The 27,652-nt window shown below is 52.2% G+C and overlaps 1 protein-coding gene across 1 annotated transcript in view; it reads left to right on the top strand.

Moving 5' to 3' along the window:
- Window positions 1-26,013, top strand: part of Pax5 (paired box 5) — a 176,961-nt gene extending 150,948 nt beyond the window's left edge. Inside the window, exons 9-10 of the mRNA XM_055605267.1 lie at window positions 20,235-20,321; window positions 25,937-26,013. Coding sequence (XP_055461242.1) covers window positions 20,235-20,321; window positions 25,937-26,013 — 164 coding nt within the window. The remainder of the gene's footprint in view (window positions 1-20,234; window positions 20,322-25,936) is intronic.
- The last annotated feature ends 1,639 nt before the right edge of the window (window positions 26,014-27,652 follow it).

The raw sequence follows: 27,652 nt of genomic DNA, 5'->3' as shown, positions 1-27,652 counted from the left end.
ACACCCAGGAACAAGCCACTGGGGTGGAAGGGGTGGGGGAAAGACCAAAAAACTGACTAACGCAAAGAATCTGTGTCTTCCTTTCACAACTCAAGAGGCCAGCCACATAGAAAGCCTTACCTTCCAGGCTCTTTTATGAGGGTCTAGAGCAGGTCAGGCTGGGAGGGACAGCTGCGGTGGGCACTGTCTCAAAAGAGGCCACAGCTAGGAGCCCTGACCTTGGTGGGCAAGTCTGCCCTGTTGGAGAAGCCTGGGGTGGAAGCAGGGACTAGGTTGGAGAGTGCAGGTGGCGTCCACTCTAACACAGACCTCTCGGGGGGCCAAAGAGGCCTTCATGCGGTCTATGGCGACTTCACCTTCTGCTGTGGATAGAAAAGCCGGGCATACCAAGCTAAGGGCAGGAGAGGCTGTGGGCAGAGCCACAGGGCAGGTTAAAGGAAGAGCCATCCTGCCTTCATGTCCCAATGCCTCGGTCTTCCCGTGAAGCAAGGGAAGGAAGCATCTTGCCCCACCCTCACACGGACGTGCCAGGATGGTCCCAGGCACCCGAGCTCCTAATGAGTGTTGGGAAACCCCTGTCCCACTTGCCCTCCATTGTGCTCCAGCGGGAGCCCCTGGGCCTAGCAAGCTCCTTCGGACCTTGGCTGCTGTGATCCAGTGGCTATAGATGGTGGCCTCCCCAGGCCAGCAGTGTGGAGCCTGGAACCTGAGGTGTTGCGGGGCTCCGGCTCCCTCCTGCTCTGTTTTTCCCTGAGTCAGGAAGCTGGACAAAATGCAATGGTTGCATTCTTTTCCTGGGTCCAGTACCCTCTAGAAACAGTAACCCAACCAGAAAATCAGACAAACAGAAAACTCTGCAGCACAGCTCGTGGCCTGAGGTCACGAAGTCTCCGCTCTGGGTTAGGGCTTTGCCTCCCAGGCACTAACTGAGTCCTGGCTTCCCCAGGTGCCAGCGGCAGAGCTCCCTCACAGCAGGCTTTCTGTAACTCAGGGTTTACTCTTTGCCAACTTCCGATACGGGTTTCAACCATATCAGGCTGGCCTGAAATCCAAATCAAAGAATAGGAGGGCTACCGACATCTCTTGCTGTGCTGGACACATGACCAGCCTGCCCTTGTCAGGAACTTGGGGGCCAGCCCTGCTCCCCACTGCAGTTGGGACCTGGCAGCCCCTAGAAAACAGTGCCGCTCTGGGTGCATCCCAGAGCACCCTTCCAGAGATGCACCTCCGACCAAGACGGTCAAGTTGCTGTTTCTACAGTGGACGATTACGAACACCAGGCAAGGTGGCCAATTGGCAAGTAAACTAAAAATGGCTTGGCTTCATTAGACCACCTCTGAGCCAGCTTTGGTGGGGGTGGGGGGATCCACATTTGTGAGCTAGGTTCTGGCTGTATTCCTTCATGCACATTCCAATCCACTCATTCATTCATTCATTCATTCATTCATTCATATTCCCATTCATTCATTCATTCATTCATCAGGTAATCACAGGCTCTTTCATGTTGCTGAGCCTAGCTCCCAGGGCAGGCACAGTCAATCACCAAATGACTCTGAAGCTCTAAGAACTTCTATGAGGAGAAAAGTCCATGTTTCATGTTCAGGATGGAGAGAAGCCGACTTGAACACGGTGTTTGGGAGTGGTTTTGCTGGAATGATAGGCCCAGGAGGCAAAGAGGACACAAAGAGGGCAAGGTTTGAGAGAAACGGCAGCTGGAGGCTTGCCTGCCCACAGGGATATATATGCCTGCCTGGCGACCAGCTCCAGTCCCACTCATGCTGGGCCTCCCTGGAAGGGCTCCGGGGGAAGCCTGGTCCCTGGAAGTCGGGCTGACCCGTGTGTACAAACAGGGGGCTTGGTATTTAGGAGCAGGGAGGAGCAGGGAGGTACCCTGAATGGCTGCCTGCTTTGGAAATTTCTATGCATTTGTAATAACAAAATTACCATAATTTGCTCGTTAACGAAGCTAGATCAGTCAAGCATTGTTCCTTCACGGGCGGGCTGGGCGGTGTGCGCCTCTCTGCACACTCCACACACCCCAGCCGGCCTGCCAGCCCATTGGAGCACTGGAAATTAGCATGCAAATGGTCCTAATTCGGTGGGCGAGCTGTCAGGCAGGCCTCTCCGGCCTTGTCTCTGTGAAGGCCCTGACAGCCCAGCTCCAGAGCTGGCCCACCCTCCTTGCTCCAGCCAGGAGGAGCTCTGAGGGGCACCTCCAGACTGACAGCTTGGCGGCCTCCCTCCCTCTGCTAGCGCCATCAGGCCTGGCGGCAGACTCCCTGGGGAGCAAGCAGGGCCTGCCACCATGCTGGCCCAAGGCAGGCTAGCGGGTGGGCTGGGGGGGGGGGGAGGCTGGCCCGTGCTCAGGCCCACTAGCCTTTGCTGGCTTGGGGATCTGGGACAGCGTGAGAATGGAAAAGTGTTCCCTGACCCAGGGTCCAGTCCTAGCGGATGGGCTCGGAGTGACCCCGTGGGACTCTAGGCTACCTTCTCTATCCACACGTCAGCAGGAAGGGAGTTCAGCTCCCGACTCCAGGCTTGCCTGGCTCTGAGGGAGCTCTGCTTCCCCCAAAGTTTGCAGTCAGGCACCTCCTCAGTGGTGCCATCTTTTTGTTCTCCTTGCAAGGGAGTTAAGGCCTCCCTTTGTAGAGGTAGTGAAATTAGCTGACCTTCCATGCATTGACCCTGTGCTAATTCCTTCTTCCCCTCAGCCCCTGGCTGTTCACTCTCCTTCTGGAGGTCAGATGGGTCCCCCTTGTGGTTTGAAGTACCAGAGTGGAGCCCTGTAGTCTCACAGAGCCCTTTTTTTTGAGGAGGTGGCTGACTCTGTTGCCCGGGCTAGCCTTGAACTCCTGAGCGTCTCTATTTCAGTTTTTTGTGCCACTGAGGGTGGAACCCAAGGTAACACTCAATCATAGAACGGTCCTCAGAGCCCTGTGAAGATGCAGATGGCCGTCTACCTGTCATATGACCGACGGCTTATTCCATTTCCTTGGGGGTGTTCTCAAGCTGCTTCCTAAGGCCTGTTCCCTTTCCTGAGCAGACAGAACCCCTTGCCAGGACTGAGTCTGGTGAAAGCAGGTTAAAACTTAGTCCACAGTGATCCTGTCAGTCATCTGGCTGTTCTTGCCCATCCCAAGCCACAAGATGGCGTCATATCTCTTGGAACCAGAGTTACCCACAGTTGTGAGAGGCTGTGTGGGTGCTGGGAACCAAACCTGGTCCTCTGGGAAAGCAGCCAGTGCTCTCAATGGCCGAGACATCTCTCTGGTCCTTACCAGGCCATTTAACCCTTCAGATAAATGAAGAGGTAAGAGAGGTCCTAAGAAACTCAAAGCCTCTCCCGGCTCTCTGGGGAACAGGCGGCAGGTCATGAGCCTGAGCTCCTGCTGCATCTTAAGGCTGCTTCATACTCAGCATAGAGCCTCGCACAAGGCACATGCCCATGGAATGCTTAACTCATCTTGAACAAGCGGCAGATCCATCCAGGAGGGATGCAGACAGAGCTTGGCCCCCCTCGTGCGCTTCCTTCCGTTCCTGGGGCAGCATTTCTTCCCCCACAGCTTTCCTTTCCCACCGGGGGTCATGAAAAGAAACTAGTGGAACCTTGGGCTCTGCGTCTCAACCTCTCATATCATGCCAACCGCAGGACCCCTGGCACTGGGGCAACATCTCAGGAGCACACCTCTTTCCACCCTGTGAGCTGCTGGGGACTTCTGAAATTGCATGGGTAGGCTCACCAGCTTAATTTCTGTTGGAGAAAAGATTGCAGGGCTCCCCATAGTGGACAAGTGGGATGCCTCACTCCCTACACTAGTGTGCTCATGGTGGGTACACACACACACACACACACACACACACACACACACACACCTTGGTTTACTCAGCTTCCACCTATTCTCTGCCATAATCCTCACCACAGCATTGAGGTCACATCTTGCACTGCTCTTGTCTTAGGCTCAACAAGATGAGCCAAAACTAGACCAGGGTGTTGCCTGCCTACCCAGCAGCTCAGCACCATGTTTGGTCCAAGTCTGGACAGTGACCATCTTCTTGCCTGGCATGTGGCCTGACCCTTCCCAGCCTTGTAGGATAAGGCCTCAAGGGACAGAGGTTTCCACTGAATGAAAAAGTCAGTCTTCCCGTGACTGTTTATGATGGCTTTCCCACATCTCCTCCTTGCCAACCTTATTCCACCAGACCTTTATCTTACTTTATTTTATTAAGATAGGATGTGTTGTTTTGAATGAAAATGATCCCAATAGGCTCATGGCACTGTTTGAAAGGATTAGGATGTGTGTCCTTGTTGGGGGAAGTGTGTCACTTTGGGGGTGGGCTTTGAGGCTTCAGAAGCTCAAGCCAGGCCAAAAAGACTCCTGTCTCTTCCTGCTGCTGCCAATCCCGATGTAGAACTCTCAGCTCCTCCTCAGCCCCTTGTCTGCCTCTGTGCTGCCATGCTTCTCCCCATGATGATAATGGACCAAACTTCTGAAACTGTGAGACAGCCTCAATTAAATGTCTTCCTTTGTAAGAGTTTGCTGTGGTCATGGTGTCTCTTCACAGCAATAGAACGCTAACTAAGACACAGGGTACTGGCTGGCAGATATTTGCTACATAGACCAGGCTGGCCTATGAACTCACAGAGATCTGCCTGTCTCTGCCTTCCAAGCACCTTCCAGGCCACTTTTAACTGCAGCTCCAGAAATCCCAAGCCAGGGAATGTTCTTTGAAGTGTAGATGTCCAAGTCCTTCTGTGACACTATGGATTCCACGTCTCATCTCTTCCCTCCCTCCCTTTTACTACTCCTTGACACTCTGCCCACACTCCCACCTCAGGGCCTTTGCACATCCTATTTCCTCTGCTCTTCCCACCATATTCAGTTGGCAAGCTCTTACTTCCTTTTTAGTCAAAGGGAAGCCATCCTTAGCGACTGTCAAAAATCTTATTTCCTCCTCCGCACTTTCTATTCTATTCCTACTTGTGTCTCCTCCTTGCACAGCACTGCCTAGCACACTGTGTGCTCTATTTTCACACTCTGGTTTACTGTGTGATTGCTTCCCCAGAGTGTACGCTCAGAAAGGGCCAGGCCTGCCCTGTGATCTGCTCAGGTCTGTGGCTCTGTGCCTAGCTTGGGGCACCATCCTTGTGCCTGGATCATGAGCAAAGGGGCGAAATGCTGACCTTGTCTAATATCTAGCCTCAAGGTGGGCACCTGTCAGGTCTCCCCAGCACACCTGAGGGGCTTCTCTGCCTGCTTTGCTCCCCCCCCCCCCCCCCCCCCCCCCCCCCCCGGGGGGCTCCCTCCCCCCCTTCCCCCCCCCCCCCCCCCCCGCCAGAAGCATCTTTACTGTTCTCCCCTTGGTCATGAAATAGCTCTCTTCTCCCTTTTTTCCCCTTGGACTTCTACCCACAAAGCTGCCTCAGACACCTTTGTAGGGTGGTCAAAAAGGACACATAGGTAATTGTCGGTAGCATTTAAGAAAGACTAGGTCTCAAGCAGACAAAATGGCTTAGAGGCTCAAGGCCCTGCTGCCAAGATGGATGACTTGCGTTCAATCCCTGGAACCCATGTGTGGAAGGAGAAAACCGACTCAACAAGTGCAGAAGTACGTCCATACACACATACATCGTATCACACACATACATCGATGTTTTCAAAAGAAGAAAGGGTTCCATCAGGACAGCCAGCTTCAAGGTGGACCTTTTCATTGTGTTCCTGGAGACACTGAAACCCAGGCTGGGGAAGGCTTTGCTTTAATGAGTTCTGGGGTGGAGACAGGCTAGACATATGGTCTAGCCAGGGGGTAGTGCAAATTTAGCTGCCTTCACACTCTGGAGGATGGTAGCCCCAAAGTATAACTAGAGGCCTCCTACACAGCAAGCCATTCTTAGCAGGGCCTCTTAGCAATTGGTCTCTGAGGAGCCAAGGGCACTCAGGCATCATAGGATGCTGGGAAACTCTGCACCATTGACTGCGTACCTCCAATTCCATTGCACATGGTCAAGGCGACATCTCCTGGGCAGAAGGTGGCCAGCTGTGCAGCTTGCTAATATGGGAATGTATGTCTCCAACAACTCCCTGCTGGAGGCCAGCCCGCCCCTCTGAGGACCAATCCTCGAAGACTAGTTCTCAGACTGTATGTCCTGACAGCTGGCTCCACTCAGGTTCAAAAAGCTAGACTGTTAGGTTGTTGTCTTACTTTGTTTGGTGGTTGTTGTTTTGAGACAGTGTTTTACTATGTAGCTCTGGCTGGTCTGGAACTCACAGAGATCCACCTGCCTCTGCCTCCTGGGTGCTGAGATTAAAGGCCTCAAATAACTCAGTCTCTGGTGTGTACTGAAGTTTAAGAGCTCGGTGGATGACTATGCAGCCTGTGTCAAGCAGCCAGGCTTCAGCTGCACCCCCAGCCCCTCAGCGCCCCCACCCTCATCCTGTCTCTTGCCCTGGGACAGCTCTGCAAGGGGATCCTGACATCACATTCTGAGAACGGAACTGTTGACACGGTGAGGAAGGGTGAGCAGCAGGAAGTGGGGGCGCCACTCCCTCCTTTGATAAAGGAGATCCCAAAAGACTGTGCAGCCATGCAGCGATGTAAAAGAGGGGGCGTGGCTCAGCGAGGCCAGCATGGGATAGAGGAGGAGCCCTGGTGATCCCCTTCTCACACGAAGAGAGCCACAGCAGCTGAAGGGCTCTGAAGGCTGAGATTTCCTGACTCTGAGAGAAAAAAATAAGCCTTCCCTCACCACCCCCAGCCTCCACCCTCTGCTTGTCTCTAGTACCTCTCTCAGCCCGATGGTCCTCAGCTACATCCGAGGAAGATGATTTATGTGTATACAGCCCCCTCCTGCAGACTGTGGGCTTTCCATGGGCAGGAACCATATCTGATTCATCTCTACCTCCCAGTCCTACCCCTGCATGCTGGGGGCAGGAAAGGTGTGCAAAATTGAGTGTGTTCCTCGTGGTGCGGTGGGGCTCTGGGCTTCGGAGTTCCCAGCCCACGCAGAAGCCACACATCGCAGTAGTAATTGCAGAGGTAAATCTTGTCTAGTCTCCTGGCAAACACTTGGGGAGGCATTCCATAAATATGTCAGCAGCAGCATTAAAATTTGATGGCAGGCAGTGCAGGTCCTGACTAGCACTGTGACTTCCCAGCAAGGTACGACACCTTCACCTCCATCTCATTAGTCAGCCTAGGATGCCTCGGGGAAAGCCACCCTCACCAGCAGAGAGGCAGGCCAGGTCAAGGCCACGGGAAGGAACGTTTGCTCTGGGCTGGAACTGGGCTAGCGCCATGCTGAATGGAGTCCCTGCAGGCCCTGGGAATGCCCTGGCACATTAGAGGGTCTCTAACTTGGAATAGCCTGGGACAATTTTTTTTGAGACTGGGAGCTGGTGATAGGGACCAGGGACAAGGTCTTTACAGTTAGCCTGGAGGAAATTGTCTGTTTTCAAAACCACAAAGAAATAAAAAAGAAAAAAAGTGAAGACATTGAAGGGGCAGGAATTGGTGTCGTCATTAAGCAGAGCCCAGGGACTGTCTCCGGGGGCAGAGAGCCCAGACCCCACCTCCATCTTGCTGCTATCTTACTGTTGCCCACTGTGGGAAACCAAGGCTAAAATAATCGGAAAAGGACAAGCTGGAAGAGACACGTGATCAGGAGCCCTGGTTCCTAGTTGGAGGCTCTCCTTACAGTCAAGAATTTTAGACATTTTGTTGAAACATGAGAAGAACACCTGAAGTATATAGTGTTCTATTTCCTTAGTTCTTTGAAAATTTCATTCTTACATGCAAAGTATTTTCATCATATTTACCCCCACCTCCCTCCTAGCTCCTCCCAGATCCACCCTTCATGTCTTCTTCTTTTTGTTTTTAATAAACCCACTAATTCCAATTTGTGTATATATCAGTGTGGGGCCATCTAGCCACCAGGGGCCACACCCTTAAAGAAAACTGTCTCTCCTTTGCCCAGAAGCCATCAGCTGTCTCCAGCTTCTTGCTTGGGTGGGACCTCTCCCCGCTCCATGCTAGAACGCCGACTGGCTTGATCTTGTGTGGTCTCGTGCAGGCAACCACGGATGCTGTGAGTGTGTGGGTGCAGCGGTCCTGCCACACCCAGAACACACTGTTTTACTCCAGCCCTCTCTGACCTCTGGCTCTCAGGAGCCACAGACTCAGAGAGGGTTGGTACGGATGCTTGATTTGTGGCTCCACAGACACTCATTTTCCATACCTTGACACAAAGTTGGGAGCCTTTGTGTTAGCCATCTGAAATACAAATTTTAACACAAAGAATAAAAATCCTCAACGTGTTCATTTTTCAATCAATCATGCAAAGCATTGAGATTAATATCAAATAGCGCCTTGCATTTTTGTCACACTTTTTGATTCACAAAGGACCTTCAAGTGTGTCGACATTGTTTGGCCCTGAGTGCTGAAATAGCAACACTCTACCTGAGCCCCTCGGCTTCAAAGTTACATTGACTTGTCCAAGGTCGTGTGGGTACATGCCAGTGGGCTTTGACCACATCCGATGGCAGCCTCCCAACAGAGGGGCAGCAGCCACTGTGCTCTGAGACTGTGGAGAAAACTGGACACAGCTTCCCAGCGTTAGTTCTAAAGGCACACTGCAGCCTGGAGCTGCCCCTGTTCCCAGGTTTGTCAGCCAGGGCCCAACGCCAGCAGCTGCTGTGATGTGGTAGCGAGGGAAGAGCAAAGGTGCAGCCTAATGTTCGCCACGTGTTTGCACAACCCTGGATTCCCTACAGAAGAAAAACAAACGTTTGAGACAGCCTACTCACCTGGAAGAAGGGAGCTTATTGGAGGTCAGTAGTTACGGAGATTCGGGTTCAAGCTCAGACAGTCTCTCTTGTCTGGGCCTGTGGCAGGGCTAGCACATGCGTCGCAATAGTCACCTCATGAGTAAGGTAGCGGAGAGGAAGGGGCCAGCCACCCGCCCTCAGAACGTTAGCGACCTCCCCCTAGGCCGCCCCTGAAAGGCCCACAGCCACTCAGGATGAATACCGCCCTGCGTACACGTCAGGGGAGGCATCCAACGTCCTGATGAACTGGCCTCTTGACTGGAAGAGATGGGGCTCGCCCTCCATGCTCTTTGCTGCTTCGGAATATCGCCTGGGCTGGCAGGGGGACAGGGGTGGCTTTTGGAAGCCAGTAAAGGATGAAGTAAGTTAGTGCTAGTGTTCTCTGAGACCCGGAAAATGGCCACTTCCTGGCTCTCTTAGTCACAATGGTTTTCGGCTTCCATGCTGCTTCCGAGTCTTCTTCTCACTGCTGACATCCACGTGCCTTTCACAACGACGCTTTTACAGGCCTGGTACCCAGGCTTCTTCTACAGAGGATATTGACCTCTGGGAGAGAGGCCACTCCTGAGAATGCTGAATGGAGTGGATTTTTTTTTTTTGAATGGAGTGGATTTGTGGAGGTGAAAATCCAGCACTAGCCTTTAGACCTAACAGTAGAGATGTAGCCCCCAAATCAGAGACGGAAGGTGAGTCTCCCTAAGATCATGTCTGAAGTTCAAGAGGAGTCTTGGGAGTTTAGGGGTCAGAAGATCATTCTTTCCGACTCTTAATCTGCCCTGAGTGCATTCTCACTGTGAGCGCAAAGGAGTCCAGCGTGGACCTTGTGAGACCTTCACGCCGACGTGTGTGGGTTTTCTTGGTAATCACTATAGTTTGCAAAACTGTGGATCAAAATAAATCTGTTTCCTCTCATGTCTTCATTATAGTGACTGAGAAATCACACCCCGGTGTCTAAGCTGTGGAAGCTGGGGCCTGGAAGGAGTGAGCCGGGGAACGGGAGTGGGCTCCCAGGGAACAGGAGTGGAGCACAGTTAGTGCCAGTCAGTGCTAATGATATGGGCAGGATCCTGTGTTAGGGCTATAGGGGTCTGTTGGTTGCTAGAGTCAGCCTCAAGGAGCCACCGACTCCATGACGAGTAGACGAGAACAATTTACTGTGGCCCCGAGGCTTGCCAGAAAGTACAGTGCTGGACCCAGGGCAGAGGACTCAGGAGACACAGACACGACTCTCTCAATAGGGAGGAGTGTTCAGAAGGGCTTCCTGGAGGAGATGGCATTTTAGCTGGGCCTTGGTGAGTTGGGGATAAAGAGGAAGAGGAAGGCAGAGCTTGGGCTGAGAAAAAGCGGCACGTTCAGATGGAGACGCATGGGAAATGGCAGTAGCAGGAAGTTGGAACATGGCACGGGGCAAGGGTCCCCGGAGTGTTGTAAAGCAGACCCTGACGGGCCTTGAGCAGTTTGCCCACGGAAGTGGGGAGCCCGAGGGCACATCCTGCTGAGGCAGGGGCTCCAGGCTCCCTTGCCCTGCATTTCAACCCGTAGACATCAGGTGCTGGCTGCCCCCAGGGGGAGGAGAGAGAAGCCATTCTCTTGCCCATTGTTTGCTTAAGTTGGAGGATCAGAATTTTGAAATGAGACTACAACAAGGAGGTAGACTAACACTGGGCCAGAACTGTTCAAAATGCACCACAGCAGCACAGCCAATGGTCTCAGATGGAAATGCCTACTCGGACAAGCAGTCAAAGAAAGACGGAAAACAAGCCTTGGGGGACAAGACAACAGACCTGCGTTGCTTTGTCTATGGCTAATGCCTTTAATAGTTATCCCTCGGTCTGTGCCAGCGCAAGGACTGTGCAGCTCAAGGCTGCATTCTTTCTTCTGATGGACCATCCCTGGGTGTGCTGTGGCCTAGGATGAGGGTACCAGAATGCTGCAACAAGTCCCTGAAAAATCGGCAGGATTTCAGTGTAGACACAGGAAGCAGAGCACAAAACAGGATCAGGAAGGTCACATGACTGCCTTTGGCTAGCCAGAAGCAGAAATCAGTGCCCAGACCAGCCCTTGCCCGCCCCCGGGTCTCTGCGGCCCTCCAGCTCTGCTATGGGCCGCCAGCAGCAGAGAAAAGTTGCATTGTGCATCCTCTCCTCACACCCAGTCTCTCTCTCTTGGTTTTTCTCTTCCCTCGGCATTTCTGAAGGGAAGGCTGAGCCGGTAGGGGAAGAGGTTTTTCCCAGCAGTGGATCGATGCACACCAATGCAGGCTGTCTGGGTTGACAGGCTGACCTTCCCTGAGCTCGGGTTTTGGCCTCCCTGTTGGGAGCTCAGGAAGGTCTTGCTGTGGAGAGGGAGGGCAAACATCCCTTGGCCTGTGTAAGGCCAGGATGAATGCAAGGAAGATGGGAAAGAGAAGCCTCCTGGAGGTCATTTGACACCTTCACAGATGAGAAAACTGAGGCTTGTAATAATAATAATAATAATAATAATAATAATAATAATAATAATTTGTCTATTTGGTCACTCAGAGAGACTTTGGCAGAACCCTGTCAAATACACACATATGCAGACAGGCTTCTATGTATACATTGTTCATATTGCTGTATATTCACATAGGTGTGTGCATATATGTTCGTATCATGTCTGTGTAGTATAGAGAAATAACATAATAATAGCATAATAACACATATGCCGGCTGTGTCTGTGTCATGTCCTCGTTTTGGTCACTGTGGTCACAGACAAGTCCACACAGCAACAGCCCAAGTACCTGCTGATCCCTGATCCACCACCTGGCTACAAGGCCACGGGGAGCAGTCAAGGAAACCCTAGCCCCTTCCTGATCACTTCTCCTCTTCCTTCTCTTCCTCCTCCTCCGAAAAGACTTTCCTCTCCCAGCCCAGTTTGACTCCTTCAGAAACAGAAGTTGACTGTGAAGTCACTTTGAAAGACTTTCCGTATGTTAATTGCAGCCGGCCAAGGTCTCGGGCGAGGTAGGAGCCCGCCATCTGCAGACAGGGCGGCCCGGCGAGCTGGCAAATCCCTGTCATCTGGCAGGTGTCGGTTTGGGTTAATTAAGAGCTATGCGGAGCCTGCTTGCCTGTCATCCCAAGAATTGAGGGAACTTTGACTTTCTTGCCATCTCATGGATTCTGAGCAAAGGAGAAAATGAAGACACCTCTGATGCTGGAGCCACCAGGTTTCCCAGAGAGCTGCATCAGGAACGTTTTATCACAGTCCACCTCCAAACTTAACTGGAGTGAGGGTTTCACTTTGTGTTTTGTTGCTGTGTTTCCTATATTTGATTCATCTGTATTTGGAAGGCTGTGATGTTTGGGAGAACTGCACATCTATCTAAATGTTTCGTTTTCGTTGTCTTTGTTTGTTGTTTGGTTTGGGGGGGGGGTTGTGGTTGATGGTACCACTGCCATTGCTTGCTTGCTTGTGTGGCGGCACTGGAATTGAATTTCGGCATTGCAGGCGCCAGGCAAACACTAACCCTTCCGCCCCAGCCCTCTAACCTTCTGTTCTGAGGCCTACTCAAAGTTGCCCAGACTGGCCTTGAGCTCTCCCCAAGATGCAGATCCTGGATTTGCCATGATCTTCTGTCTCAGCCTCCAGAGGTGCTGGGCTGACAGGCCAACCTCGTAGGGGCTGCTGGTGGCCCGCGGGAGCCTCCTTCAGTGATCAGAGCAAGGGTCAGTGCCCGTGGGAGCGTGTGATGGTCTGTGCACACAGCTGGATTCTCTGCATCCTCTGTAGGGTGGCGCCGACGTTCCAGCACTGGCCAGACATGGGTTCGGGCAGCATGACCCATGCATTTGTCAAATGAAAGCATTTCTACACTTAGATTTGTTGGTTTCATTTCATGTAAACGTAGTATCAAATAGAAAAATGTGTTCATGAAATCAGTTATGAGCCTTATTTCATGATATGTTGTGCCAGAGTACTTACAAGAAAATGTACTGATGTTGGCAACTTATGTAAAAATGCAAAAATGATCAGATAATGGCAGGCTGGAGGGACGGAGAGATATGGGACAGACAAGCCTAAGGTAGCTGGTGATAGAAAAGGGGGTGGCCAGAGCTCTGTCCTCTGAAACTCTACGAACTGCTGTGGCCCCTCTCCCCTGCCTAGAGTTTTCTCTGTTGTGAAATCCAGCCCCACCCCATCCCCAACTCAGGTCCGCAAAGATTATGTATAACCGTGATGCCACTTGACTTCTCCACAAGCTCAGAAGTTGAGGCTTCCCTTCCCTCCTATTTGGAGAGGAAGAAACTGAGCTGAGGGAGTAAACCTGTATGCACACAGCCGCACAGGCTGCTATAGTGACACACGGTGATCCGCAGCCTGGGCCAAGTGAAGGCACAGGCACATTTTCAGCTTGGGAGACAGAGTTTTGTTTGGTTTTTATTTGGTTTGGTTTGGGTTTGTTCTTTTGTTTTGTTTTTGTTTGTTTGTTTTGAGACAGGGTTTCTCTGGAACTCACTTTGTAGACCAGGCTGGCCTCAAATTCATAGAGATCTGCCTGCCTCTGCCTCCTGAGTGCTGGGATTAAAAACATGTGCCGCCATGGCACAGTTTTCTTTTCTTTTAAACACCCAGCTCAAAATCTTTTTTTTTTTTTTTTTTTTTTTTTTTTAAGATTTATTACGTACACAGTGTTCTGCCTGCTCGTACTCCTGAATGCCAGAAGAGGGCACCAGATCTCTTTATAGATGGTTGTGAGCCACCGTGTAGTTGCTGGGAATTGAATTCAGGACCTCTGAAGGAACAGCCAGTGCTCTTAACCTCTGAGCCACCTCTCCAGCCCCGTCAAAATCTTTTTTAAAGGAAAAGAAATTGGGCAGTGGTGGCACACACCTTTAATCCCAACACCGCTCAGGAGGCAGAGGCAGGCAGATCACTGTGAGTTCGAGGCTAGCCTGGTCTACATAGTAAGTTCCAGGACTGTTACACAGAGAGACCCTGTCTCAAAAAACCAAAAAAATTAAATTTAAAAAATAAAATAAAATAATTTTAAATTTATGGATATGTCAGTGTGTCTGTATATGTGTATGCTGCCCATGTGTGGGTGCCCTCGGAGGATAGAAGAGGGCACTGTGAACTGCCCGATGTAGGTGCTGGGAACTGAACTCTGGTCCTCTGGAAGAGCAAGCACTCAACAGCTGAGCTCTCCTTCCAGCCCCTGACAGGTCATTTTTCTACCTTCTTCTCCATGGTAGGCAGCTCTAGACAAGAGGATGCTGGAGCATCCCCAGGACAAGGCCTGAGGCTGTCAGGAGGTATTCAAATCCTCTGCTCTCTCTCCTGTTGGACCCATCCTGGGTCACTCCTGGCCGACCCTCCCAGCCTTTGCTCATGTGGTGTCTCCGTGGGGCAAACCACTGCTTTCTGGCTGTTCTCCCTTAGCAGCACAACTTACAGCAACACGGAACCAGACCCGTGTCTGCCACCTTGTAGAGAACTGTGGCACCCTTCTTCACAGGTTTGCGATGTCTCCAGGCTTCTTGCCCGCACTGGCCTGTGACTCTATGGCGTACATTGTCCTTTGACCACATATCTTCATCATAACTCCAGTGGCCACACAGACATGGCACCCAGTCATCCTCTCTGGCTTCTGTGTCTGGGGAAAACACCATCTCCAGTCTTGGAATGTTGTCTTAGTATGTTTTCTGTTGCTATAGTAGCTGAGGCTGGGAAATTTATAAGGAAGAGAGGTTTGTCTTGGCTCACTGTTCTGGAGGAGGAAGGAAAGTGTAAGGGCATAGCAGTGGCATCGAGCCAGGAGAGAATAATGTGGAGAAAAATTCATGGGTACAAGCACGTGTGAGAGACAAACAAGAGAGTTTGGATTTACTTTCTTTAGCCTACTTTCCTGAGAACCTAAGTCCCTATTAATGACCTCAGCACTTGAAAATAGTCACAGGACATAGGCCACCCTTAACATAGTCATGTGACATTCAAATTTCTCCATGATTTTTGGAGGGGGCATTCATATGGAAACCACAGCACTGAATGGCAAGCTTTATGAATGCATGGGTGATGGATAAGGAGTGAGCTTCAGTCACCTTAAGCTGACACTTTAAAACTGAAGTAGGATTACCACTCCTCAAGTGTACACACACACACACTATACCCACACACGCATGTCTATGTGGGTGCATGCATCTTCGAGTCCCTGCATTCAGGTCCTTCCACTTTCTTATGCACAGCCCCTCATTTCACCCCTAAACCCATCTTTCCTTTGAGCACCTAAGAACTCAGCAAAATCTGTGACATCCTCTGAGTCTGGTCCCTATTTGCTGAGGGTGCTCTTTTTCATCCCCTCCCTCCCCACCTTCTCCAGTTTCCTCCATGTTGGCAGAAGGTAGCTTTGTCCCTCCAGGCACACTGTCTCACTGCTTCTCTGGTCCCGTGATGTAGACACTTGCCTTGGTCCATTTCCTGCTGCTGTAACCGAATGCCACAGACCACAGTTTATAGAAAGTGAGGGCTGACTCACTCACAGCTCTGAGAACTGTGAAGTTCAGCTGGGCAGCTCTATCTGCTGAAGCTCTTCTTGCTAGGGGGGACCCTGCTGAGTCCAGACGGATTCAGGACCTCACATAACCACAGAACACAGTTCAGCTCTCTGCTTGTAAAGCCACAGTTCCCATGGTGTTAGTGCCCCTCCCCCATGGTGGGGTATCTTTAGTCACTTCCCCCAAAGCCCTGCCTACAAAGATAATAGTCTGTTCAAGCTTCCACTGTTTCTTCTTGTTTTGTTTTGTTTTGTTTTTGAGACAGGGTTTCTCAGTGTAGCCCTGACTATCCTACAACTCTGTGTAGACCAGGCTGGCCTTGAAATCACAGAGATCCGCCTGCCTCTGCCTCCCAAGTGCTGGGATTAAAGACGTGTGTCACCACTGCCTGGCTACTTCCACCCTCTGAGCGCTTCTTAATGGAAATGAACATCAATTTGACTTTTTGTGGGAGGACATTCAAATGGTAAACAGTGATTTCTTTAGTCCGTATTGAAGATGAGGAGCATGCTCAGAGAGGTTCAGTCACTTGCCCAAGGCCACACAGCCATTAAAAATTAGAAGTGTAAGCTCTCAGTCAGCCTTGGGTGCTGCGGCCTGAGCCCTCACTTGAACTCACATGGCACCATACAAGCTGGCTTGCATGCTCACTGCAGGCCTTTGTCCACACACTTGCCCTTCATGGGACCACTCCACTGGCCAGAATGGAGAAGACCATGGCACTGGTTTGCTGTTGGAGAGTTCTTAGGTGTTTCCATGTGTCCAACTCTGGGCAGCACCCATACCTACCTTGAGGGAAAGCCAGTATGCTCTGTGCCTCTTGGACGGGGGTCCCACTGCCTACTGAATGACAGCTATCTGGACACAGCTAACCCCAACTTGGGCCTTACAGACCCTTCTTGTTAATAAGAAATAGAAGCTCTGATTTAAGGGGTTCACAGTTTTGAGATGTGCCCAGAGTATGAATCAGTAGAAAGAGGCCAGGGTGGGGTCTTTTTCACTGGGCAAACTCACAAGGGAAGGTGTTTTGTTGTGTGCCCTTTGACCTTGGGCCTGTTGGCCTCACCTCTGGAAACCCCAACAAAAGCTAGAACCAGGCGCTTTGATTTCCTACTCCTGAGAGCCTGCTCTCGAGGAAGATTTTATACATGTAGATGAACAGTTGCTTCTGCCACGGCAGCAGCCAACTGGAAGCTCTCCCTTGACCTCACCCCTTCCCTCCCCCTGCAGCCTCAAATGGATCCTAGTGCCAGCTAAAACCCTCCCCTCCCAACCCTTATGTACCCTGCTCTGCAGCTGCCTCTGGCGGAGCTTCTCAGAGGTCTCACCATCACAAGTCACCATCACGCTGACTGACCTCAAGCCCCATCTCCAGCTTTCAGCTTGACCCAGGGCCTCCCTGCCCCCCCCCCGCCTCCCTCTGGTGCTGGGCTCAGTGGACCTAGAAGGTTAAACATACCTTGCCTTTCCAAGCTGCTTTTGTGAGGTTCCTGCAAAAAACAAGGTGCCCCTCAGTGTGAGAGAGTGGTGTTGAGGAGGTGGGAGCCTCAGGCCTCCCCCAGAGGAAAGGCATTAGTCACAGCTGAGGAGTGAGGAGCTATAGCAGTGGTCGAGACCCCACAGCATCACATATCAGATGTTTACATTAGGGTTCAACATTACAGTTATGACGTAGCAACAAAGTGATTCTGTGGTTGGGGGTCACCACTATACGAGGAACTGTTTTAAAGAGACACAGCATTAGGAAGGCTGAGAACCACTAGGCTACTGCTCTGTCCTTTGACAGATGAGAAACAGGCAGATGTTTTAAAGACAAGCAAGTCCAGGGCCGGGGGACAGGAACCTGGCCTTGGAGCTGTGTTCTGGCCTGAGAGAACGTTTCACAACTGAAATGCCATTTCATTAATCTTGTGAGCGTCACGGTGTCGCTGGGAGGTTTCGTTTGACTCTGGATGCCGAGGAAGTCTTGGTGACTGATGGGGAAACATTCACCATAGCAGATGTATTGCCCCTTCTCTGAACCCTCTACAGCACCGCGTGAGCTTTGCGATGGCCCCAACTTTACAGAGAAGGAAACTGAGGCACAGAGGAGTTGAAACCTTTGGGAGTTCCATGAAGCATGGCTCCACATCCTTGCCCCTGAGCCAAATTGATCAAAGACTGTGGCATATGCCTGGTCAGTCTGGTGTTCCCTAACCAGCTTTGGTACTGTGTGGACCAGGTCTGTGGATAGCCCCACTGGCAGTGAGATCCTGGCTTCTGTACTCTGTCCATGACTGGCTTACTATATAGCACTTCAGATAATCAGGCACCATTGCGGAGTCCCCAGCAGGTGGCTGGGCAGCCCCTGGGTCAGCCTATGTCCCTGAGATGACCAAGGTCCCCCTACCAAGGGTGTACTGCTCTAACAGGGCACACCACCGGACAAGGACTCGGGAGCCCCCCTCACCATGACTCTGAGAGCATCAGGTGGGGTTCCTGATAGGTTTGTTTCCTCCTGGGCACAGGATGTTGTGGTGGACAGCGAATCAGACGTTGCTTTAAATCTCAGCCACAGTAGATGCCACAGCATATCCCTGGCCATAGGAGCGGATAACGGAAGTAGTGGTAGCCTTTATCCAAGTTAGAGGTCCACTCAGTCCACTTAGTAACGTGGCCCTGGCTGACCTAGGAGTTCCGTTCGTTCGTTCATTCATTCATTCATTCATTCATTCACTCATTCATTTATCTCTCTCTTCACTCACTCACAATTAGTCATCCATGCACGCTAGATGGATGCCAAGCCTGGTGCTGAAGCTTGGGATCCAGACATAAACAGGCAAAACTCTGTCCCCCAAGGAGTTTTCAGCCTAGTGGAAGAGACAGATAATTAACAAGATGAGCATGATGAACAAGACAGGTTGGAAAGTGATAAGCTCTGTGGAACAAACCATGGCAGGACAGAAGGATGAGCTAGTCAGGGGAAGCATCCCAGAGAGGGCCTCTCTTGGCCGGAGCCCAGGAAGGGGGTAGGAGACTCTGTGACATGGGAATACCAATGACCTATTGGACACCATTGTCTGCAGGAAACCAGGTATATGTTTAGGAGCGACCAGGGCACAGACCTGCAGGGCCAGATGCTCCCCTGTGTGGGCACTCCACCCCAGGCAAGGCCAATGAGACCTTGGCGGTGCTCACTTTGGCGCCATCCAGTCTCTGGAACCTAGAGGGTTTGCAAGCTGCTTATGAGCCTTCGCAGGCCTCCATGGGTCCGTGCCAGTTCACTCCAGCCGAGTGGCCCTAAGGCTGGCCCAGAACCCAGAGGAACTCAGAGAGGCTTCCTGGAAGAGATGGCCTGGCAGTAGGAACAATGGTGCTAATAAGGGATAGGCCAGGCACGGATGTGCCTCCAAGAGCCTTGCAAGAATGCTGTCGCCCTACTCCAGACTGCTGTATCTCCACCTCCCCCTAACCTGCTTCCCAAAGAGGAGGAGGAGGAAGAGTGCGGTGGGGGGAGGAGGAAGAGCGCAGGAGGGGGGAGGCACTGTAGCGCTGATGGATATGCCCAGGCTATGCAGCCAGCACTGTCACCACGCTCTCCCTCTGTATGCCGGAACCTGACACCCTGACCACTGAGGCATAAAAAACAGAGAATTGGAAGGCTCAGCCTGTCAGGCTGGGAGTGGCCCCCAGAGAGGCCTGAGCAGGAGTGTATGTGTGTGTGTGTGTGTGTGTGTGTGTGTGTGTGTGTGTGTGTGCGCGCGCGCGCGCGCGCGCTCAAATGTTCTGCCTGTGCTTACCTAAGAGGTGGGAGGAAGACTGGTTTCTTCCTGGTTTCTTCCAAAGCCTTTTGCCCTTTGGCCTTTGTACGTTCCCTTTAGGGGGATCATGGAGTCATGCTTGGCCGCAGGTAGTCTCCCAGGACCGTGTAACTCCTGTCATCTCCAACAGGGCAGGGCCTTACCTGGGGGCTTAAGAAAACCGTTCAATGTTCCACTGGCTTTCCGTGCATGCCCTGCTGCAACGCCTCTGCTAGGCATAGCAGGCTCTCGCACACTCAGTGTGGAGGGTGGAGAACCCAGCCTGCCCTCTGGGGCCCCAGCTCTGGGGAGGATGGGGAAAGAAATGGGCAGAGTCTACTAGTACAAGCATAAGGGGACAGAGTGTGAAGCTGGCCTAGACGGCAGAAGGGCAGAAGAGAATCCCCTGGGAACCCCAGGAACAGCCGGGGGTGAGTGGCCAGCTCTTCAGGCTGTGGGTGTGAGTGACCTGTCCTCTGGGCCCAGCCTACCCTCCCTTCTCCCACGCTCACCTCCCAGGGCCTGCCTGAGTGCATCCACCACCATCAACAGCTGCCTTCTCTCCACTGCCTAGAAGACCCCCCTTTTTTGTTTCATCAGCATTTAGCCTGTCCCTTCATGTCAGCAGGGTGCTGTCTGCGTTCTCCAGACACATGGGGTAGCCTTGTGTCTCATGTCTGTCCTTGCCCAGCTGGCTGCCCCTGGCACAGTCCCCCTGAATTCATAGTGCTGAGGGTCCACACTAGAGCTGAGGGCATGGGAAATGGAACCAACCCACCAGAGTCCCTTAGGAGCCTCAGCCAGTGCCAACGACGCAGCAGGCTAGGGCTGGACTCAGGCAGGAGTACCAAGTGAGACCCCACCCTGCACATGCTGGCTCTGTGGCTTCCAATCCAATTGATACAAAGTGCTTTGGGGTGAAATAGACAGCTCACTGTGCGGGAGCATAGCCCCGATATGCTGTGCTTGGTCACCATGGGAGAGTTAAGCGCCAGCAATATTCAGTATGTAGGCTGACTCGAACCCACAGCCTTTTCTGCACCTGATTTAACGTTTGCCCTCTCTCTCTCTCTCTCTCTCTCTCTCTCTCTCTCTCTCCCCCTGCCCACCTCCCGCAGGGAGTGAATTTTCCGGGAGTCCCTACAGCCACCCTCAGTATTCCTCCTACAACGATTCCTGGAGGTTTCCCAACCCAGGGCTGCTTGGTGAGTACTTATTTGTGTGGTCCGTTGGTCCTTGGCTGCCCTATTTGGCTGCCTCATTGAGCCTTGCTCCCTCTTAGGACCGGGTCATATCTTTCCCCATGTGTGTGAAATACAGGACCTTTTATGGTGGTCACAGTGCCGTTAATGCGGCTGCAGCTCATGGGGGTGGAAATGTGAGGGAGAAAAGAAGGTAGGAAAAGTGCTTGCCTGTGAGTAACTCATTTCTTAAGAACCACTAAATACAGTGAAAATTTCATAAACAAGAAGCAATGAAAATACAAACTTGCATTGATTGGTGCTGGCTCCCTGGAAAACTGTCTTGCTAAGGGCTCTGAGGCCCACTGATTGATTAATGACGTCTGCTATGGGCATCATTGGTGCCAGCTCCATTAGGAACCAGATGCCCTGTGGCTTGCCAAGGTATGCTGATTAGGGCTCAGCTGGTGCCTAACTTCTATCTGAAGTTCACAGAACGTCCATGGCTGGAGCCAGCCTGGTCTATGAATATCATCAGTATATTTTCACACACACACAGCAGACCTAACTGACCTCCAAGGATCTAGAAGAGTCCTTTATTTTGTTGATCTACATGAAGCTATCCAATGAGGGCCCGCCAAAGCTGCAGTGACTTAAAACAGGGGCCCTGGATGCAGGCATCATCACCACATTCCATGTGGAACCAGCCAAGCAGCTTGCAGGTTACAATACTCTCTACAGTCAGCCAAGGATGCTCTACTTCGAGCAGTGAAGGGAGAGTGGAGGAGCCTTTGAGACTTCTCCAGCCTGTCTGTCTGCATTAGCAAGGCCTCGTTCAGTGAGCGCTCGCTGATTCCTCAAATCCTTAATTAGTTTAGGACCAAGAACCTCGCACTTTGTCAGAAAAGTGGTAACCTGATGTCTGCACATTCAAGTCGCCAAACCCCAGGCCTTGATTCCCTCCCCAATCTGGCTTTAATTAAGACGGACATGTGGCATGGATGCCACACCTCTCACTGGAGCTGCATATGGGATATGCTCTTGAGATCCCGGGCTACCCCAAGCATCTTGGTGTGTCGTGACAACTGTAACTGTAATATGGGACATGCCAACTAGGATTCCACATCCCTGTGTGAGGGAGAGCTCCAGCCTGCCTTACAGAAGACTCTGAAATCTGGTTAGCTCTGGTTTCCCAGAGGACTTAAGTCTGTGGGTCAGTGTCTTCTCTTTTGATTGGTCAAAATCATTTTAGGCATTGAGCAAGTGTTTCAGCTGCTGTCTCCCCTTGACATGAGAATGACCATGCTTTCCTGCGGGTATAGTGGAGAGGTCGTAAGTGTGTAGCCCAAGCCCAGGAGTTTCTCCTGGAAATCTCCCAGTCTCCCTCCAACTGAGCTCTGGTCCTAGTACTACAAGGAGAGCCACAGGGAATATGGCTCAAAGGAAGGCTTGGGCCTGTGGGAATGGCTCTTTTTGAGGTCACACTGATTCAGGGCTTTTCTATGTGACTTCATGGCCAAGGCAGCATAAGAAGGCCAGAAATCCAGCCCATGGGTGATGCAAAGCCCTGCTGAGAGAAGTCACAAAGCATCCCAGAGATTAGCAGTGACACTCACTTCTGGGGATTCAAAGGGCACTGCAGTAGGGAACCTCCCAGGGGTGAACTTTGGAACTGATTGCATGGTAGTGATGTGTCCACTGGGATGGGGGTGGGGAACTGAAGCTCTCCTGCTCAAGCCTGAGGAAAAGCTGGTCAGTTACAGCCCATAATGTCAGGCTCTGTCCTCTGATCTCACAGGCTGGGGGTAAGGGAGCCTCAGTGTACCTGTGCTAGGTAGGCTTTCAGGAGGCCTAGAGAGAGGGTAGGGAGGAGGAAGCAGAATCAAAACTGCCTATCTACGTGAGAATTTACTAGTCGTATCGTACCAGACAGGAGAACGCTCCCCGAGGGTCATCTCATGTTATCCTTTCAAAAGCTCTCTGTGAGGGTGCCATCCTAGCATCTCTGAGGTACAGAGAAGGGAGGCTCAGAAGGGCAGACTCATTCACCCCAGGTCACCCAGAGCCTGTGTCTTTAGGCAGTGTGTCATGGGGTTCTCTCAAGCTCCCTAACCAATTCAGTCTGAACAGGGAGAGGAGCTTGTGCCCCTTTGGAAACAGGTGAGAGCCTGAAGCACTCAAGTCTTGTGAGTGATGAGGTCAGCAGGCTTAAGAGTGCTAACAACAAAATCCAGTCTGACTAATTTAAGCAGAAACATATTTAGTAAAGAACATCAGAGGTTCCCAGAAAGCCCAGGCAGGGTCAGTAGGTGGCATGGGGCACAGACTAGGAACATAGCCAGTCGCCCTGCAGGGCTGCACTGCTGTAACTATCCCATTGCTGCTGGCTGCCACCCACCAGTTATGCCACCATTCAGCTTTCCCTAGGTGCTTGACAGCATGTTCCCAGCCACCATTCAGACACAGAGGCCTTTGGCACCTGTTCCTAGTGAATGGAATCCCCCAAACCATTTCCTCAAGTTGCTTCTTTCCCCACCTATGTCCAAAGCCCCAGCAGCAAGGGAAGCTGGGAAGACGAGTCAGAGGCTGGTCCATGCCACAGGAGAAGTGCCAACACAAGAGGACTATGAAGCATGAGAAATGGCTCACGTCCATAACCTGGGTCCACCCAGGCCATCCACCAGCCTAGACCTTAGTCGGTCCAGGGTAAAATGAGGCCGGTTACCACGGCAGCCTCTCACACAGGCTCTTAACAGGAAGCTCTTGAGGTGTGGGCTCTGAATCCGTAAGGACCCTGCTTGTATGTTGATGAAGACACGTGGCCCACCTGAGCACAGCCTTGCAAACAGCTCCAGCCGGCTCCCATTACGCACCCTGCTCCCATCGTGCAGGCCCTGCCATAGACTTCTCGGCGGTTTGGCCAAACAAATCCCAAGGGTTCAGTCTAGAAAGACCCAGTCTGATGATTTCTCTGATTTGGGATGAAGAAGGACAGGAATGTGGTAGCCTGTCCTGTGTTTCCTCAGGCTCAGGTGAGCCCGAAGGCATATCCACAGCTCACTCTTCCCACACAGAGGTAGCCTTGCACAGGCCCCTCATGTACCCTTGCTGGCCTAGTGAAGCCTCGTTTACCAGCACAGTCAGAATGAGTCCAACAGTGCTGTCCCCAGCACCCCGTCCTGTGGGGTCCCCCAGGCTAATGAGGGGGTAGCAGAGCTGGCAGCAGAAAAGCTGGCCATGGTCAATCAGGATTAGAATAGGGGTGGTCGCTGTAAAGGGATTAGAGAGGGAACCAGCCCTGAGCCAGCCTGGAATGACGGTGTCAAGAGGTAAATTGATGATAATGTGAATTAGAGAGGAAAAATGACAGAAGGAAGGACAAGTTTATTCTAGATGGAGGGCTAATGGGCACCAGGAAGACAGAGTGCTTTGAGAACTGATGTTTTCATTTTCTGTGGTAAATCAAATCCTCAGCCAAGGCCGCCACCCGGGCTGGCTAAGCCCTGTGGGGTGGACAGAGCTGTGAAAAGGAGTTGGAAATCTCACCATGGGGCTTCTGGAGCCTTTTCCTCTACTTCTTGCCCCTTGTGGGCCCTTGGCAGCCCCTAGGGTTTTCACATCCTTGTGTAATTCCCAGAGCTGCAGGGAATGAACCCCACCTTCACCCCACAGAGGAAAGAGGCAGACAGATTCCTGAGTCAGGGCTGGAGTGGAGAGGTGACCTTGAAAGCAGCAGGTGACTGTCTTTGGGGAGTCTTCGGTGTGGGATGCTTGCCTTGTGGAGCAGCAAGCAGAGGTACCTCATTATCACTTCCTGGGTCCCGGACAAGAGTGGACCAGCCCAGGAGGCTGAGTGTAGAAGGGAGTCCAACGCTAAAGCGCCCTCCAATGCTACTGCACGGGAGGCATGGATTTGGCCAAGCCTCCTCGTTCATAAAACAGGCGCGATAAGAGTTCATATCTGGCAAGAGTTAACGGATGTAAGTCCTCAGATGAGAGGGACCACTTCCACAGCGCCCTCACGCTTGGCACCCTTTTAAAGATGAAAACAACTGAGGTCCGTGGGAGCAAAGTTACTTGCCTTTCACCGAGACGTGGTTGGACCTGTGAAGAAAACCCCACAGCTCAACCCCTAGTTAGGTATCTGGGAGAACCGTCAGGGTCAGTTTGAATTTGAGTGAGACTCCAGAACAAATCCCAGCTGATTCATCTGGGAATTAGGCTCACTAGGCCCACCCTAACAAGACTGGCTCTAGAGCCCCAACTTCTGTCTGCAATGAGCCTGTCCCTCCAGTACGGGCTTTGAACTGTTTTGTGGTAGATGAACCCCTCACCAAGGGTACATCTTGGGTTCAGGGCCAGGCTCCAGCACTGAGGGGTTTTGTGATGTGAACCGGTTTTTATTTTGCTGAACACCCGTCTCTTCACTGTGAAAGATTTGAGGCTGTAACCTCTGTGGTTCTGAGAATCCAGCCCGGCCCCTTAGACCCCCCAGCTCCTCAAGTCCCTGAGGAATAGTTTTAGCATAGGCAGGACTTTTGGTAGCTACTGCAGAGAATGTACCCAAAAGCAGAAAACAGTCCAGAGGCATGAGAGGAACCCAGGGACCGCTCTGTCCTGAGGTCACAGGAAGAAGCTTTATCTCAATGTCCATGCCCCAGCCCAGACCAATCTCACTTTCCGTCAGTGGTCATCAGAGGTTTTCTAAAAGCCCAGCTTCTCAGAGCACAAACTTCTTTTAATTTTTTTCCCCCAAGACAGGATCTCATTATGTAGGCTGGCCTCCAGCTCTTGGCAATCTTCTTGCCTCAGGCTTCCAAGCCATGGATTATACATGTCAGCTAACATGCCTGGGTCAGATTCCCTTTAGCTGGAAACTGGGGGCAAATGACAAGGCCAGAGCCCAGCCCCTGCCTATTTATCTTCTCCGTCCTGAGATGGGGGGGGGGTGCACAGAGGAGAGAGGTGATTATACCACATGGCTCAACCTGTGAAGGAAAATAAGCTCAGAAGAGAGTCTTCCCAGAGGAGGAGAGCAGGGCCCTGGACTCGAAAAAGGCCTAGACAGGAAATGGGCACAGGCCAGAAACTCCAGGCAAGAGTCCTGAGTCGGATAAATGGGGTCACTGGCCCTGCCCCCTACATTTGAATGAGATGACCCATGTAAAGATGACTCATGCACAAAATTTGGGCATGGTGTGGAGTACGGCTGGGAGTAGTGGGGAGTATGGTCAGTGAGCCCAGAGAGGCTGGCCAAAGTCTGACCACGGGGTACTTGTCAATCAGACGAAAACCTGAAGACGTCACTCTTGTAGGTAAGACCTCAAACACTCTTACACACAAGGTCCTGAATAATTTAGGCTTTGTGGTCCCCAGGGGCACCTACTCAGTTCTTCTCAATAACATGGAAGCAGACAGAAGCCACGCAGAAGGAAGGGAGGCCACGTGCAGCAGCCAGGATAAAACCCATGTGCCTCAGTCTGCACGCAGGTCTAGGTGGCTCTGATTAGACTCGCAGTTCAGGGAAAAGATGAGGACAGAGGTCTTAGGGAGTATGGACAGTGCCTGAGACAGAGGTGGGGAAACTGGTGGATGGGGGACTCTAGGTTTGACCCCCCGTGCCCTCTTGTGTCTTCCAGGCTCCCCATACTATTACAGCGCCGCAGCCCGGGGAGCCGCCCCACCTGCCGCAGCCACCGCCTATGACCGTCACTGACCCTCAGAGCCACTTGGGAGCACTTGCATTGAGGGAGGCAGCCTCCCAACCCCCAAGACAGACAGAGGGGTCCGACGCCTGCGTCTCCCACCCCTCCCGCACACACTTGAAGCCCCCTCCCTCCTTTTTTTTTCGGCCTGGGATCCAGGTAGGGCTGTTGGACTACTCAGTGCTTGTCCATTTCAAGAGTCAGCTTCTCCCAGCGGCGGCAGGGCCTCCGCTGTTCTGAAGACCACCGCAGCCAGGCCCTGCCTGCCTCAGATGCCTGACTGTCTGACCATCTGTGCGGTTCAGCCATGGCAGGCCTTGTTGCTCCACAGCGCCCGTGTAAATACTTTCTTGCTTCTCTATGGGCCTGAGGGTCTAATGGAGCAGATCAGCCTACCCACAATGCATCACAGGACAGCTTCCACCTGTGCACAGAGTGTCCTCTCTGCCCTAGTGCCCTGTCAAGCAAGTATCTCAAAGCTGTCTTTGAAACTGACGGTGCCTGCATGAGGATGCCTGTCCTCTGGCTCACCCTGCTTCTCTAATGTCTAGAGGGCCCGCCGGTGGTCATGGTGCAATTTTCCCCTGAGGTTTCCCCCAAGAGGGATACACTTCAGGGAGACACCCTGGCTTCTTGCCTCCGTTTCTGTGGAGCTACCACAGCGTCGACAGTCCTTTTTTTCTTAATCAAGGACCTTCAAGAGACTGTCTGGGACGTTCCTCAGCTGCTGTTCTACAGTAAGAGGTTATCCAAGTGCTGATGGCATTGTGACTCTGCATGATCAGAAGATCATCTGACCCAGGCCAGGGACAGCTCCCCCGGATCCCCCTGGCCCCTAGAACCACCAAACTGAATATGTTTTCTGAGGCATGCCCAGGCTCAAGTCACTTTGGACATCAGCCATGGACACTTCACTCAACGACTGTCCTCTGGGACTGCAACAACTGGATTCTGGGCAAGCCTGTCCCAGACACAGAGACAATGGCTAACAGAAAGGACTTGTCCCTGCACTGAGGGCCAGCACATCCTGCAGGCGTCAGGACCCGAGCTTCCTCACACACAGCCCCACCCACCCCTGGCGGAGCATGGCGTGTGTCTAGGTGTGGAGGTGCTGGGGATGGTGGCAGGTGCCTGACTTACACCAAACAGGTCAACCTGTTGCTCCAAGGGGCCGAGGTGGAGGTCACTGTGGGAAAGGCAGAGGAATGTGTGGGAGGCAGAGGCCAGGCTAGGGGAGGAGCAGGACAAGCAATGAGGCATGGGTGACTTGGAGGTGGGTCTGAGTCTGGGGTGCCCGGTGACACAATTTCTCATCTGAAACCTCTATTCTCTGAATGGTCCCTCTTGCCAACTCAGAATGGCAGAGAAGAACCCCTGTCTAAACTAAGGCTGAATTATAACCATGACAGGGAACTTGACCGTTTCACGTGACAGTGTGCCTAGGGCCTGCTGTAGCTGAACTGTGGGGCCTCAGACCCTTTACCTCTCTGATCCTCTGCTGGACTAAGAACAGACTTATCTCACTATTGTCCCTTCCTCCCTTCCTCCCAGGGAGCAGTGGCAGTGACAGGGTCACCTGCGTCAGGGCCTCACTTTTGAAGAAGTATGTGAGGTCTTGCCAATGTTCCAATCAATGTTCCAATCTCATTC

This window comes from Psammomys obesus, unplaced genomic scaffold (assembly GCF_907164565.1).
Source record: "Psammomys obesus unplaced genomic scaffold, mPsaObe1.curated_primary_1811, whole genome shotgun sequence".
NCBI lineage: Eukaryota > Metazoa > Chordata > Mammalia > Rodentia > Muridae > Psammomys > Psammomys obesus.
Note: the sequence above shows the minus strand (reverse complement) of the source record. Positions and strands in the feature narration are given on the sequence as shown.